Source organism: Poecilia formosa, unplaced genomic scaffold, assembly GCF_000485575.1.
Source record: "Poecilia formosa unplaced genomic scaffold, Poecilia_formosa-5.1.2 Scaffold21, whole genome shotgun sequence".
Classification (NCBI taxonomy): domain Eukaryota; kingdom Metazoa; phylum Chordata; class Actinopteri; order Cyprinodontiformes; family Poeciliidae; genus Poecilia; species Poecilia formosa.
Genome location: NW_006799960.1, coordinates 27,101 through 44,352, shown reverse-complemented (window position 1 = coordinate 44,352; position 17,252 = coordinate 27,101). Strand labels below are relative to the sequence as shown.

The 17,252-nt window shown below is 38.9% G+C and overlaps 1 protein-coding gene across 1 annotated transcript in view; it reads left to right on the top strand.

Annotated features, from left to right (window-relative positions):
• The first annotated feature begins 2,637 nt into the window (after positions 1-2,637).
• The window catches only part of LOC103134989 (syndetin-like), a 40,846-nt gene continuing 26,231 nt past the window's right edge, over positions 2,638-17,252 (top strand). The window contains exons 1-4 of the mRNA XM_007547518.2: positions 2,638-2,816; positions 3,323-3,391; positions 10,954-11,076; positions 12,218-12,289. Coding sequence (XP_007547580.1) covers positions 2,784-2,816; positions 3,323-3,391; positions 10,954-11,076; positions 12,218-12,289 — 297 coding nt within the window. The 5' untranslated portion in view covers positions 2,638-2,783. The remainder of the gene's footprint in view (positions 2,817-3,322; positions 3,392-10,953; positions 11,077-12,217; positions 12,290-17,252) is intronic.

Sequence of the window (17,252 nt, the reverse complement as noted above, 5' to 3'; positions counted from 1 at the left end):
CAGGTGAGTTGAGGGAAAGTTTTGTAGGAGAACTAGGTCAAACATGCGACAGGCAGGGAGTATATTTTAAAAAAACCAATACTCATTGCTTGCAATTCCCATTTTGGACAAGTTTGACTGTTAAAACTACACAATGAATAGATGCAAAATGTAAAAGAAACTACATTTATCTCTTGAATATTCTACCTTTTCATGGTCATTGTGCTACTTGAGTCTGTTTCTCCAAAAGTATTCTTTTGTTTGTTTTCCTTTGATTTTCCTGCTCAAACTCAGTAAAACCACATGCTTTAAGAAAAAAAAATACTGAAATGATTGTACAGTTTGTGTATGTGTTTTGTACTTTATTAATTAAATGTATATGTATTTACTTTTGTGGGTCATTGTAAAGTCCTTTTGGCTGTCCACAACAAAACAAGATGAACACAATTCAAACTTTGTCCCTGTGGTTACACGCTTTTCATAAAATGGCAAAGCAGAAAAAGATCAGTTTGTTTTTAACAGAAGTGGGAAGAATAAGATCTGTATTTAATATTTAATATTTTGAATTGAATCTCTCCTATTGCACTTGTATGAGTTGCATGCATTGTTCCAAATCTGCAGCAGAGCGCTCATTTCTGTCGGCGATTGGTGTGCTGGTATTCTGTGTGCCTACTGGCAGGGACAGACGGACGCTTCAGCATGTGGCCGAGTGCCCTCCCACCTGCTCCTGCTGACACCTTGTCACGAGTAAATAAGAGTTCTGATGTGCTTTATGTTTGTGCATATGTGCATTTAGAGAAAGTACAAGTAAAATGCTTAAGATTTTCTATCTAGCAGGACTTCGGAGTTTATAAAATGGCTGACACATAGTCAGGTTTTGTATCTGTACAAATGGGCTGTTAAGACCAAACTCTATGACAAAATGAAAGATTGAATTCAGTCGCATTTTTGAGTTGAAACACTTGGAAATACAGCATCTGTAAAGTGGAATCAATACTTGCCAGAAGCCGCGTCTACCTACCGACTGCAGAGATAATTAACTGCAAGTCTAAGTATGATGCTCCCTTGCATAACAACAAGAAGTCTTTTTAATCTTGTTCTAATTATAGCTTATGAGCTGACCAACTGTGTGTGTGTGTGTGTCTCTTCTTTGTGGAGGCATCTCCGGGTAGCAGCGGCCATCTGTTCCGTCTCAGTGTATGCTTTAAGGGAGGTGCCGCCTTATGGATGGCTGCCTAACAAACAACAGTGGAGTAAATTCACCTAAGGGGAGAAGCTTCACCTTCATTTGACTGGGAAATCAGCCTAAAGCATGATTAACCAGGAACTAGCTCTCCCTCTGCCTCCGGTGCGCAGCCTTCCAGTGTTGCTCAGTAGAAGGCCTGACAGGGCAATTACAAACAGGCTGAGTTGGTCTGCGTGCACCGCTTTGGTAATTATTTGGAAGAGCTCACAATGTGGAGCTTGGCCTAATAACTTGGCAGAGATGGAGAAACAGTCATGGAAAACATGGCATGACATGATCTCTTTTCTCGTGAATGGAATATAAATGTGGCTGGCTAAACAGCACACCCACTGCAATTTCAATCATAATATATCATCTGGTTTGATTAAGTTTACTTGGCTACTGTTTTCATACACTATGAATTTGCCCCCCTTTTTCTCACATTCCAAATTTTAATGCATGTTTTCTTTTTGATCTTGTGTGGATAGATCACCACAAATAAGTACATCATTGCAAAACAGAAAGCAAATAGTATTTGATTTTCATCTTTGTTAAAAATGCATTTTTGTTTGCATTTTTGTTAAAAATAGAAACAGAACGTGATTGGGGGACATTCATATTCAGTGTCCCTTTACTCTTGTAACCCTGAATGAACTCTGGTTCAGCGAATATCTGGGAGAAAACGTTTTTATTTGCAATAGTTCAGGAACATTCCTGGAAGAACAAAAAACAATGACAACTACACATACACAGCCTAATTTATCACTTAGCTAGTAATTTACATCTTAACATATATCAGTTTAAATAGATCATGTTTAAAGTGCCAAGAAAATATCACTTTATTAAAGCAGCAGCAATTTTTGACCGAATATACAATGCATTCTTAACTCACCATCTAGAAAAAAAAAAAAAAAAAAAAGACACAAAACAATGAAGCATCTTTCATCAAAGCTTCCTGGAAAATGAACACTTCCAACTCAGTGTGAAACCCTTGCATTATCAACAGATGGCCCACTGAAATAACAATATTGCCCATCCTTGATTCAAAACGACAGGATGAAAAGCAAGTAATCAAGGGTTTCTATCAACATGTTTGATATGATCGAATATGGAATATGGAGTTTATCTGTCTTGGTATCTTTTTCATTTTTCACTAGAGCCAAAAGTCAGCCATTTGTACTCTTGCAAATTTACTGACATCCAGTGGCAGAAAGACCAGGCTGCGATAATAATCACTTTTTTAAAATCCATATTTTACAGTCATCTTAAGTCTTAGAATATATATGTATACCTTCTTTTTCTTCTTTAAAAAAAAAAAAATACTACTTTTGGCTCCAATTACACACACATTTTAACGACGTTTATCCGTAATAAACACTGACAGGTAGAATTTAACGATACACGGCGTAAGAACCACATTACCCAAGATGCTGCAGGATTCTTCCAGTTCTTGCCTTTCCAATCACGTGACAGTCAACTATGGCTTCCTTCTCGTAGTGATAGAGGTTTACTGTTGACAACAAACAGTATTAAAGATTTATTCATTTACTTGCCTTTTTTCACACAAGTTGGATTCACGATGCAGAAGATAAAGTCTCTTATGGCCCGCCAGGTGAGAAAAATCATGCCTTTATTCAAGGACCAGCCGGTCGTTTGTATCTTGCAGCTAACCTAGCTAACTGGCTAATTTGACAGCTCATCGTCTGGCATTTAACAGGCGGGGTAATACGGGACAAACTCAGTATTTTCACCTAGTTCTATGAAGGTTTAGGCTTACTATTTCGTATAAAGAAAATCCTTTTTTCCTCTCTCCTTGAGGAACACTAGACGTTCAATCCGCTAAAACACACCTGCTCACAACACTTGCCCACAACAACAATGAATCCTGGGTGGCTGGGGAAGTTCTCAGTTTGCACAAGAAGTAATGTTAGATTGAGTAATTTTTAGGACACAACAGAGCATATCGCTGTCAGTAATCTGCACCGTCAGTTCCACTTTTTTGTGTGTATGTGCAGTAGTGTCATTATGCTAGCCGTATGAGAAAGGGGAGCTGGCTGCACGGAGAGAAAACATTAATTAAAGGTTTATGGTGGGTTTTTTTGTTTGTTTTTGTGACAGGGCCTCAAAAGCCCCCAGGAGAGCATGGCTGATCTGAGTCCAGTGGAGAACCTGAGGATCCCTAGCACGGTAAGCTTTATGTAAAACATGATTGTTTTTCAGGTAAAAAAAAAACAAACAAAAACCATCTGCATTGTCTTTGTTGTCCAACAAAGAAAAATGAAATACAATTTGTGAATTCACGAATGTGCTGAAAGTTTGTTCACAAATTCATTAGAAATGCATCAATTCATGGATACTTACAACAAAAGTTCCATCATTCCTTCTAATACTTTGTAATGGCACTTGAAAAAAAAAAAACTCGTTTAACTTGTTATTACAGTTCTTCGGGGGGAAAAAAATGCATACACATTTTCTTATTTCTGTCATGTAAACACTTTGTTGTATTTGATGAAATGGGATTTTTGTAACAGACCAACACATAGTATTTCATAACAATGAAATGAAGGGAGTGAACTGTATTGTCATTTATTTTAAAGAAAACCTTTATGTTTCTCAGTAAGCTATCATGCATTCACTTATGAGGAAAAAAAATGTTGTCTAAATTGTTATTCAGTTTCAGTTATATGGTGATTAGTCAAAAGGTAAAGTTTATGATAAGAGTGAACATACTAGCGTGAAACATAGTCACCCTTTGTGATGTTATTTCATCATTTTGCCAAGTAGCCATTAAAATGTCCTCAGTCATGCTTTGTCACAGGAAAGCATTTCTTATTCACCAACTTCGTCACACACCATTATGGAAAGACTGTCTCTTTATAATGTACAATCACTTCGATATACCTCAATGCTCTGCCAGCTCCTAGCTACGCCGACCTTCTTAGTAATGTGACTGAGTACAATCTGGAAGCTGACGAACCCAATTTGTTCTCAGAACAGCCCGGGTGATTGGAGTAGACATTTAATTTATCGCCTGCTCCTTTAGCTTTAAGCTTTTATGCCTGCAGGTCTTTGGGTTGTGAGTCTAGTCTGACCGTAGCACTCATAATTGAGTCACATCTTCTTTTGACTTTTTTTATTTTTTATTTTTTTCAGGTAATGTTGCATGTCAGTATTTGATGATGAGATCAAAAAGGGGGAAGTGCTCTCTTTGTCAGTTCACTTACATGGGTTGGAAAAACCGAAGTTGGAAAGCTAGTGTTTATTTTAAACCAGAGTTCATATTAATTATTGTGTAAACACCTTGAGGACATCTTTTTTTAAAAAAAGGTTATTGATATATAAAATGAAATGGTTGATGTTGCTGCATGACTGAAAGGAAAACATTGTTTAGCTGTAATCATAGCTACAATAGAAGAGACGGTAGTTTCTGAAGTAATATTTGTTTACTTTCATTAGATGCTTTAGTGTCAGGTGGCTTGGCCAAACTGGAAATGCAGTAACCAAACACTTTGAGCTTTGAGTGTTGATGTTATCACACATGCTTTGTTTGGCCTCGGTGTTGTGAAGCAGCTTTGAATAATCAACAAGAATATAATGGTCAGCGTTCTGCTTGGCCCGTGTGACCTGAGCAAAGGCAAATGTGGGTTTTAAAAGACGATTCCCTGAGTGCAACAACTGCCATAATGTGTGCGTGATAATTAACAAGTATTTTACATTGCTGTGAGTAATTTTGACCCAATCTGCAGATTTGTTTTAAGACAGCCAAATTGGAGGGTTTCAATTCCAGGTTTTAGTCGTTTTGTCTCGTAAGTCCACAGAGTATCTTCCTAAAGTCTCGTGAAGATGTTTTTTTTTTTTTTGTTTGTTTGTTTTTTTGGCATTTGTGAGATTGACTTTTTATTTGAACATTCTCTTTTGTATTGTGGCATCATGAACACTGACGCTCAGTGACATAACAGAAGCTTGCTGAAAATATTATGGGTTCTTTGTGACCTCCCGGAAGAGTCATCAGTCGTCTACTTCATGCTGTCAGACCGGGGATATTTCCTTGACTCAGTTTTTCAGAAAGAAACCAGGCTTTGTTGTGGCTGGTGAAATTTAACCTGACTATTCAAAATATGCGGCTTATCAGTAAACACATGATTTGAATAAGGGGGACCAACAGGTTTTCCAAATAAGGGCAGGTTGTTTTGAATATTTTCTTTAAAACAAAAAAAAATCATAAAATCATAATTTCACTGAGTATATATGCGTCTATTGTCTTCTCTGCTTTGGAGTTGGCTTTAATTTAAGTGTACATGTGTTCAGCGACAAACAATAAATTCTAATTGAAGCTTGACAAAAAAACAAGAATGAAGAAAATCTGGGCGTCAAATACTTATCCTCAGCAATATATGTGACATGCTGTTCTGTGTTCACTGCTAACATCCTCCCTGTGTGTTCAACTAAAACAAAAAGAGTCATTGTTAAAATGAAACAGCCCCCGCCACACACACACACACACACACACACACACACACACACACACACACACACACACACACACACGCACACACACCATCCTTCCTGTATGTTAGAGAATAATCCATTACTGCTGTCAAACCGAGGAAGACTGTGACCTAGCACGCCACGGTGTGCAGTGGAGGGAGGCCAATGGACTTGATTTTTACATGGTACTATTGTACTGAAACTGGAGCCTTTCATGGGTTTCCAACCATTTTGTTTGTCATTTGAATCGTTTATCATCTTCCAGGAGCCGGCTGCCGCATGTGGCAGGCTGTGAGCCAGATGTCCTGGAGCTGATGATTGATGGATGACGCTGTTGAGTCGCTGTAAAGACTCAAGCTTGAGAATTTGATAGACGGTGTGCGTTGCACTGTTTTAAACCGAATGTACCGCAGTTACTTCTTTGACTTGTTTTGATAAAACAATCAGCTCTGCAATATTACATGCTAATATCTTTTGGTCATTTTTCCATTTCATTTGTGATTTAACTGTCCACAGCTAGTAGAATCGATTGTGAAATGTTTTCAGGAAAACCTCTAGCGTCTGACTGCGTAAAATTAACACTTGCGTATGTGTGTGTATATATAGCACTTGGTCTTCTCCTGTAACATTTCACAACATTTAACTGTTCCCCTAACCATCTCTGTGTCAGAGCAGAGGGTTATCTTTTATGCTCTCTCATTTTCTGGTCCAGTATTGAGAGATCCTTCGAGAAAGGTTTATTTTGGACTGTGTATAACCTCATCTACGTTTGTTTTACCATGGGTTTTGAATCATTATGCTGTTGAAAGTCCCAGTGATGGCACATATTCAGTTTAGAACTGAGCTTATGAAAATCATATTTAAAATCTACTAGTATTTCAAAGAGTTAATAATACCATGCAATCAGTTTCAAGGGTCTTTGAAAAGTCACCGTCCTACTGAATCACAGATCTTTCATCATACCACCAAAGAGTGGGCCTGGGGAACTTTTTCATAGTAATCCTATACTTCATACGAATGCCAGGCTATGTTTGTTGCCAAGAAGCTCAACAGCAGCCACACTGTTCCAGTTTAAATCCTGGTATTATTTATCAAAATGCACACAATTAGATTTCAGATGGCAGGTCAGGAAACGGCTTTATTCTCGTATCAAACCGGCTGGCAAGATAGTTTCTAAAGGTTGCCATGGGGACTTGGTGACATCTGGATACTTCTCCTTTGTTTTGATGGACTTGCCTTGTTTGCAACAGTTTCAGTTGTTTTAAGCATGCTCGTTATTGTACATAAGTGCAAGTTTGGGCAAGAAGCTATTTTCTTGCAGCCCTTTCATGTGCTAGGAAGATCAACACACTCTCATCTTTCCTATTTTTCTAACATCTAGTGCATATACTTGACTTAAAATAGTTGCAAATTGAAAATAACATGAGTTTTATGTTCCTCCTCATCTGTACAAAGAGTGCAAATATTTGTGTTTTAATTTATATGTTCTGCCAGAAAGTGGGACGTTTTGGTGTTGTGCCTATATTGTGTAATGCACTGAGGGGGGAAAAAATGCAAATGTTTTTAATTTCTATATCTATTCATGGTGTCGCTGAGAGACATGATGGTTATAGCAGCTTGAACTCTAATATCATCGGAGTTGATGTAGTTACCAGTAGCCGCCAGCAGGGGTCACTCTTTATATGAGTAACACACATTGATAACAAGACGCATGAAACCATTTAATTACCCATATTAAGCAGATTATGTATTAAATATATTTTACCACTCTTTGAGTGGTTGAACTTTTAATGAACATAAATCATATCCTTGATGATGCTAATTTAAATTGTGTGTTTTCTAAAAAAAAAAAAAAAAAAAAAAACATATCGAATTGAGCGGAAGACGTGTTTATAGTGTACAAACGTATATTGACACGTCTTGCATAATGTGTGATTTTACATTCAAGAGCCGGCCTGCCCACTGACGCAGACCGTAAAATGACAACATCACAGTGTTCAAGCTCGTCAGGTCAATGAGACACGGCGCTAAATGGAACATATGAAAGTCATGCGCTTCCAAGCGAGACTTTAATATTGTTATCCTTTAAATCAGCAGCTGCCCACCGGTTCCCCAAATTGAGCCGTCTGCTGTGTCTATAGCAGATGAGAAGATAAACCCAGTTAGCCTAAGATACATATTCAGCAGGGCTTTAATTTGTTTACCTTCTTCTCTTCCTCTCTCGGTGCGTCTTGTGACGTCCTTTTGTTTGCACTGCCTTTCGTAGCAAGCGGGGGCTCCCTTTTTGTTTCAATACTCACGCGCTCCAATAAAACGTCCACTTTGACTCTATTGTAAAGCTTGTTAAACATCCTGGACTTAGGATGCAAATAGATTTCCATTTTCTGCAATGAGATGACAAATTTATTAATTCGTAGAAAAGAGCGGCAGGTGAGGGAGGGGGACTGATGGAGAAGGATGGTTTGTTTGTCCCTCATCCTTCAATGTGAAATTTGATCAAAACATCCCAGCGGGTTCCTGTTTGGGGTTTTTCGCTGGCCGTGCAGGGGAGTCTGTTTTGTGTTATTTTTGCAGCTCGCAGAAGGGAAGGTAGGGAATTATTTAACTCGGCGTAGCCTCACGATGAGTCATTCTCTCAAAGGTGTTTCGGTTTTTGCAGCTATGAGACTGAGAGTGGGGAGGGTGGAGGGAAGCGGTGTCACACAGCAGAAGTTCATTTCCCAAACTAAACATGAACTAACTTCACAGTTTAATACACGACCATCGTCCTTCTCTCACTCCTCCTCTTCTTCTTTACCTTTTGCACAGAGTGACTCATCCATCCTGCCCTTCAATCTTCTCTTTCTCTCTTTTGCACTTTCCCTCTCTTTTGAGCTGATTTTCCCACCCACCCGTTTGGTATCCGAGCGTATTCTCCCGTCTCTCTCCTCACTCTCTCACCCACCACCACCCCCCGGGATCCTGGTTTGCTCCTTTCTTACCTGATTCAAACACAGCAACATGCACCTGAAGGCTTCTGCACACACAACAATAGATAATCTGATGGCTCATTTTAATCCTCCTCCTTTGCCCTGTATAAGAAGATCTATTTATAGAAGAGTAACAGGGACTCCGTGGGTGGAAAATAGTGAATTAGACGATGCTATGTATTACAGCGGAAAATGAAATTACATGCATTGTGGTGTAAGAATGTCAACCAGCTTGAAGCAGATTTAAAATACTTGGATGCCCTGTTGATGCATGCTTATTGTTGTTGATGTTTATTTTTGGTTAACCTGATATGCCATGCAAAATCGTAACTTTTATGGATTTATTGATTGCGTTTCTCTTGTGTTTATGTACTTTCAAGTTATTTTAACCCCATGACCTGTTTATTATGCATATTAATGTTCTGAAAGTTAAAGATTGTGCTGCAGATTATTATAGATATAAAGCTTCCTTCCACTTAACATGTAAGTGTATGCAAAAGTACCTGAACTCCTCCATGTTTTGTCATATTACATCCTTGAAGTTCAGTGTATTTTCTTGGCCCTTTGTGTTGGACTATTAAAAAAAATAGTTTATAATTGTTAAGTAGAAGAAAAAAGCTTCATTATTCATTCTTTTTCTACACATAAAATTAAAAGTTTAACCCCTTTAATCTAACACACTGGTACTGTAGTGAATAAACACAATTGTATAGACAAAAACCGTACCAGAGTTTCAGGATGTTGTTGTGATCTTTATTGAGGAAAGCACAGAAAAAAACATGGCCTACATGGTGATTGCAGCATCATAACCGGGGAATACTCTTCTTCAGCAGGGATGGAAAGGCTAAAGTTGGTGTAAATATGGATAAGTGGGCTGTTAAAAGACTTGAAACATTTACCTTCCAGCAGGAACAGATACCCTTAACACAAACAGGGCTGCAGGAGATTGCTTCAGATCAAAGAATATTTACTTTTTAGAATGGCCCAGTCAAAGTATTGACCTGTATCCAAATAGGAATTTGTGTTAGGGTTTGAAAACCGCTCTTCACAGATGCTCTTCACCCATACCAGTAGACTTTGAGCTATTTTTGTACTAAATTTGTCAAGGTTGTCAGTCCTTCTGTGTGGTAGAGACGTGAGTCAAAATAATTGCAGCTGTAATGCTCTTCAAAGTATCGACTAAATGGGTTGCCAACACTAAATGGGACATTTTCCAGACATTTTCCAGGTTTTTATTTGCTCGTGAACGTGTTGCTTCCAAAGTGAGCGACTTGATTCAACTGGACAAGTCTCCTGAGATAGAAAATGTTTGACCGACTGCAATAATAAACTAAACTATGGTTCATTGTTTTGAAACTATGATTAAACTGGAAAGCATGTAATCAATTTTGAATCTTTCTGTATGGTTTAATTGAAGTTACTATATATATTTCTGTCTATAAGTTGGATTTTTGTTTGTGCAAAGTTACAACAAAAAACCCCAATGAAATACACTCACGTTTGTGACTGTATGTCTAAAAGGGGTAAAATACCTTGCAAGACCTTGTCTAAAGCATATGTCGTAATCAAACATACACATCCACATGAGGCCTTCAGCATTAGTGGCCCAGCTAGTATTATTATTATTATTATTATTATTAATTGAAATGTCATTATTTCGGTGTGACTTTGTGTCTTTGCTTTAGTTGCATCCATTTTTCCTTGTATACTGCAACACTACATGTCCCCCTTCACTTTCATATTGACATGTGACTGCATCACAGCTCATTAAAGCGAGGATGTGGGCTTAACGCTCCTTCTCCTAATAGAGCAGCTGCAGCAACAAAGCTCGATGGATGCACAGTGTGTTAATCAATGAGGGTCTGATGTTTCTCAGGGATGGCAGTCCTTTATCTTTCTGCTCCCCATTTCTCCTTGACATTTGACCAGTAATACAGATGCAGGCTTCACTCAAAACCTGTCTTTAATGGGTTTTTTTTGTTTGTTTTTTTTGCCACTCCTTGCACCTCACTTTCTGCTGTTCTGGCTTCTTACTGCCTTTTGTTTCACCTTCAACTCTTCCCAAAACTTATCTGCATGTTTTTCTCATCATGTGTCTACCTTCCTTTTATTGTTCTTCCCTGTGGCAAGTTTTCTTCTTGTGGTTTATTCTCTTTTTGTGTGTGTGTGTGTGTGTGTGTGTGTTTTGTTTTTGAAAAATGTAGAAATACAAGCGTCAGAAAAGCTTCTGTGAAGAGTGTCTTTTTTACAGCTCTCTCCCTTCCTGTGTCCGTCTCTTGATATGTCCTCCAGGAGGAGATGCGGGAGCTGAGGCAGCAGCCCATCGACCCCCAGGCGGAGCAGGAAATCATCGACAGCATCGAAGAGGTCTACTTCTCCAATGACTCCTTCGACATGGTGCGGCACGAACTGGAGGTCAGTCGCTCCGGGATCGTGTTATCGCGTAAACGAGTCCCACTCCGTTCAAAACGATGAGACTGGCTCCTCAGTCGACCTCATCCTTTTTTTAAAACATTTTTTTTTTAGGATAACGATTGCGTCAAAGCTTGCCACATTTCAGCGACTGTAATACCAGTAGCATTGCATATCAAATGGGAATAAATGTGTTCTGCCGCTGCTCATTGAGCCCCATCTGACTGGCAGGAGTAAAAGTTCTTTCTTACCTGAGCTGCTGTCTCTTATGCTTTTACTGAGCTGCGTGCGCATCACCCAGGTCCGGATTGATGGATTGCATCCACACAACACAAGAAAGGTGTGAAATCTCATTAGATTTATCTTGGTATTGCTACACCATCCGAAATGAGACTTTCAGTCAAGAGGAAAGTAATTACCTCTCATGCTTTGAGCCATGGATTTGTAATATCTTCTTCTTTTCTCTAGCAAAGTTTGTTTGCTGTTTACCAAATAAGATCCTCTTCCATCTTGACTAATCTGATTTGTGATCTAACAGTGTGTATTTACTGAATAAACTCTTCTTCTTCTTAAAGAATCACAGTTACCTTTAGTCACAGCAGCTGAAAAACCTTAACGTCTTCGAGACGCGTAGTTCTTTCAAAATGTGAGACGAGAGAGAAGATGAAATCCCTGTTTAGATCCTGTGCAGCAACAAAATAATTGTTGAAATAAAGTCAGAATAATCCTGGAAAAGGAAATGCCAGCATGCTGCAAAGGCTGCAGAAGACGTCTTTGCTTATTACCACAGAAAAAAACCCTGAGAAACTGTATTCACTGACCAAATTCGTTTTCTATTTTAAATATGCAAGTCATCTTTAGTCTCAACAGCTAAAAAAAGGTTAAAAATCTTTTAAATTCATGTTGGGATATGTAAAAGAAAAAGACTCTTGGGAGGTAGATTACCTCTTTCAAGTTAGATCCAATTCCTTTCTAGTTAAATGCTCATTTGGGTTATAGGCTGGATGCCGCCTTGCAAATGCGAGAAGGGTTTCGGAAATTGGTTTACGGACACAGAAGCTTTGGCTGTTATCGTCTGCACTGGAGTATGCAAGGTGAATATTCCTTGCGGTTTAATGTTGGTCTGCGTTTCCTGTTATTACAGAAGCTCCCACCTGAGCTGAACCTTCAGGAACTGGAAGAGTACAGAGACAAACTCAAGAGACAGCAGGCTGCAGTAAGTATCTACAGGCAAGAAGTCCAACCACTGGAAGATTTGCTGCTATTACTGGGATTTACTTTGCTGCCATCGATTCAGTGCACAACTTTTTGTTGCCTTTGCAGTAATATATCAGATCATGTAGAAGTAGGGAGACGTAATTAACTTAACTTATTTTGCCATGAAATTAAACACCAATTATGAGGCATTTGTTCACCTTATATCTAATTAGAGTGCAGAAAATGATGACTTCAGGACTTTATTTAGCAGACAAAGTGATTTACACTCAGGAGCAGAGAAGTGAAGAGTTCTGTGTCCCACAGAGGAACATGTTTTGGTGTAAAATATACGTATCGTATATCATAATAGGGCGACTGTGGCTCTATGGATAGAGTAGTCGTCTTGCGATCAAAAGGTTGTAGGTTTGATTCCAGCTACCTCCTGCCACATGTCAATGTGCCCCTGGGCAAGGCACTTAACCCTAAATTGCCTGCCAAGCTGCGTATCGGTGTATAAATGTGTGAGCGTTTGTGAGTGCGAATGGGTGAATGTGACTCTAGTGTAAAGCGCTTTGAGTGGTCAAAAATGATCGGATAAAGCGCTATATAAGTTCAGTCCATTTACCATTTACCATATCGACTCCGTAACAAAAGAAAACGACCACTCGGAGAGGAAGAAGCCATAAATCCAAAAGCAACATAAAAAGTTAAATGGCAGTTTGTAAATGCACTCAGGAGTAAGGAGTGATCTTTACTCTGTTTGGATGTTAGACTGTGTGTTGACATTAATTATATGTAAAACTAAATGTAGCAGTGTTTTATACACAAGTTCTGTTTTAGGTACTAAAGAGAAAAATTGACCAAAAAAACACAAAAAAAAAAACAAAAAACAAAAAAAAAACATATGAAAACAACAGGTCCAGAGAAACCTGTGCTGACTTCACCTTAATTTTCATTTTATTACTCTGGAAAGCTGGAGTAATAAAAGCTGCTCCCATCTCGTCACACATGCCCTCCTGTGCTGGCATTAATTTTGAAATGATGAAACAATAAATCATCTGAAGGAAAAAGCTCCCTAAAAGCTCATCTTTTCATTTTGATAGAAGATTTAAATGTTCTTTTGCTCCAGCTTGTCATCTGAAATTTGCTTTATATCTCAAGGGCCGGCCACACCTCTCTGCAGCAAGATGTCTTGTTAGGTGCATTTGACTTGAAAGGCTCTTTGACAGCTCCAAAAATATGGTTATTTTCTACAAAGAGGGGTGTAGGGTGGGCTAAATGGTACATGTGCTCTGTATAAATTCACTTGTTTGTTCCTTGGATGTTTGTGGCTGTTTGTGGTTCTCCACCTTTAGGCATTTGGTGAGCTGTAGTAACTGGTCAGGGCTTGTGTCAGACAGAATGTTTGCTGGTAATTGTTTGTGTTGGTTGGTGTTGGGTGTACATGGCATCTCGACTTGTGTAATTGTTCCCCTTATGATCTTGGGAAGACATGACTTGCCTGACCTACTGCCAGACCTGGAGTTTTTCTTTAGACCAACTATTCTGTTGAGCACTCTGATCATTTTGGATTACTTTCTAGAAAGTCCTATTAAAGTTTTTATTGTTATCCTTTGTCTTGACAGGTTTTACCTTAAAGGTATATGTTGAAATGTTTATTTATTTCACTAAGCAAAACCAAGTAGGTAGACCGATTGCAGACGGTTTTCAAGTCTTTAATTGTGTTCATTATCATTATTTTCTACTTACAATTAATGAAAACGCAACACTTAATTTCTTAGAATAAAATTTGACCTTGGACCATTAAAAAAGACAATTTACAGAAATGTGGGATTAATGTCTGTTTAAATGTTATACTTACTGTACTTTTTAATATGACAAACAAGCCTCATTGGAATGCATACTCTATAATCTACTGAATATGTCCGTCTCCGCAAACGCGGCCCATAATTACAGTCGGAACAAAAAAAAACAAACATTTTAATACAACTGGAACTGTGACACACCAGCCTGGACAAGGACTCATAATTATCTTGCCACCATGAGTGAGCATTGTGAGAATGCATAAGGAGGACAGAAATGTGTCTCTGAAGCTCATTGTTAGAGAACAGCAGGAAGGACTGGCACTTCGGAGTCATTATGTATTAACAGAGATCAGGTATAGTCTGAAGAAAATAAGTGTATCTTTCCCACCAACAAAAACGTAGAGGTGTTGAGTCTGGTAAACTCTTCTTGGACTTTAACTAGGACTGTGTGCATTGATCAGATACAACTTAAGACAGAGCTGTTAGACAATAAACATTCCAGGTGTTTTTGACATACAGGATAAAATGCGGTGGGGGGAAGAAAGCATCTCATTTCCACTACTCGTTATGGTGGAGGATCTGTGGTTCTGTTGGACTGTTTCTCTTCTCTCTACTTTCATGTCTTAACCAGAGGTGACATTAGGTGTGAAGGGCTCTGTATTTTCTATATTAAAGTGAGTTCAAGCTGAAATATTTACGGCTGCATGGTGTTTTCTTTTTATCTATAGAAGATTTTCTGTGCTTAAGTAAGCTTATTATAAATGCCGTTTTGCATCAGAAAGGCAACTCAGCAGGAGTTGCAGCGAGTCTGTGATTGATTTCATGCTCTGATTTTATTTTGTTTGGTGAGCTCGAAGAGTTTGTTTGGCACCAAGATTAATCCCGTTCTCTGCCGATGAGATGCGGGATAAATTCAGACATATGCTAATAGGGCCAGCTTGTCGAAACGGCTGAATTTTGTGTTTTTGGCAGATTTTATTTGGAAGCGTGCAACAAGAGTGAGCGGAAAAGTGAAACAAAAAAAAAATAAAATAAAATCAAAATGTTGTTGGAATATTCTGAAAATATTGAAATTGTGACTTGTGCATGCACTGTGGTTCATCCAACTAATGGTGGTCCCCTGCAGCCAGCTCTGAACAGGCCACATTCCCTCTGAGGAAGCGATAATGATGCTTTTAGATTCTCAGCATAGGGGCTGCCCTGTGTCGGCCTTTCCCTCTGGTAGCTGATGTGGAGAGTCCTCCTCATGCTGCTCAGTTCACTGTTGGTCTGAGCATATGTAGCTCTGCGGCTCTAGTACTCGAAATAAGAGCCAGTCTGCCAATTGGACAATATGTATTTATATCTCTGTTTACTATTTTCTCTTCGCTCTTGCTTTGCCAGAAAGTCCACAAATGTGAGCAACACACTGACTTGTTTTTCCTTTAAAGCCACATCATGTTAATCACCAGCTGATGGAGAACAACCTTCTCAGTGAAGAAAGAAGTGATTGATAAATACAAAGTATGGTACACTTGTGAGTTGGAAGGAAAAACACACGGTTTATTAAAAATGCTTTACAAATAAATATGACGTGCAAATGCTCTCTGCCCATCTTTTCCTCCAAAACCTCTAAATGAAATACAAGGCAAGCAATTGCCTTCAGAAGTCGGCTAATAAAAAACAAAAGTCGTCCTGTGTGGAATTCAAGCTCTGTATAAATACAGCGGTTCTGTAAAGGCTCCAGAGGTTTTTTTTTTTAGAAAGCAGGGCCTTATCATAAAAACCAGCCCAGGGTCTGTACAACTCACTCATTGAGCACTGCTCAATCCATCCTCTAAATATAGATTGAATGTGGCACAATGACATGCAGCTAAAAGGGAAAGGCCTGGCATGCTGAGCATTAATCAGCCAAGAAGCTCCTGGTAACCCTGAAGATCTGAGGAAATCCACAGCTCCGTTGATTCTGTCATCTGTTCCACACATTGTGGAGTGATCTTTCACAAAAAGATGAAGGAAAAAAAAAATGAAAAAGACAGAATTGCTGAAATAAGGTGGTAAAATGTCCTTCTTGAAGTTTGCCATAAGGCTCCAACTGCCTGGCAATTGCCAGTCAGTTGGTCAGTCGCGCCGGGATCGTGTTATTGACCTCACTAGGGATAAGGAGTTCAACCAAACATGAGGTGCTCTGGGCAAATGAGATGAAAAGTGAATTGTTTTGTAACTTTCATTATCATGCTGTGTGAAGGATTTTCTTCAGCAGGGTCAGGGAAACTGCTCAGAATTGGTGAGAAGCGAGATGAAGCGAGATGAAGCGAGATGTAGCGAGATTCAGGTCAACCATAGAAGAAAACCTATTAGAGGCTGTAAAAGACTTGAGAGGAGGTTCATATCTCCAGCAGGACAACCTCCCTTAATATGCATGCAAAGGAGTTGTGTAGATCAAAGCATATGCATGTTAAAACAAACATGGTCAAAGTCATGAAATACAATTGAAAGTTTGTGGCAAAACAATGCTCTCTCAATTTTGAGCTATTTTGCAAGGAAGAACAGGAAAAGAAATTTGTTGAGAAAATATTTGCTGAGACTTCCTGAAAAGAAATGCGTCCCACACTTTTAAGATTTTTTGGAGTAAAAATGTTGAAAACCATACATTTTTTTTGTCTTTTATTCACAGCAATACTTTGTGGTAATGCCAATAAAATGCACAAACGTTTGTGTTTGCTTTGTGTATTATCCAGTGTAGTGTATTCCTTGTTACATCTTACCACCCAATATCAACTATGCTTTAACATAAAGTTTAATTTGCCTCTGCATTCCCAATCCAATTAGAGGAACAGTTCCCTGTAATGGAACTTGAAAGCTAGCAGTAATGAGTTATGTCCCTCTGATCAGCTTCCTTATTCGCGGTGATGCGTATGCAATCATTGCCTGAACCTTGCCCGGCCGCCACCGTATGCTCAAATTCGGGTGGAACGATGACGTGCTGCAGAGTGAAAAGTGCGAGTGAGTGAAAATGAACCTTGAGAGATTACGTCGATGCGTGATAGAAATAGGCCCACAGAGATCACTGGCTTCAAAGTAAAGCTTCATATCATTGTAGGAGCCTTCGTTTAAAAATCTGGGCAAATCTTGACCCATGATTTTAAATTGTCATGTTTGTGCCATTGCATTAAGAGCTGAAACTCTTTAGAATAA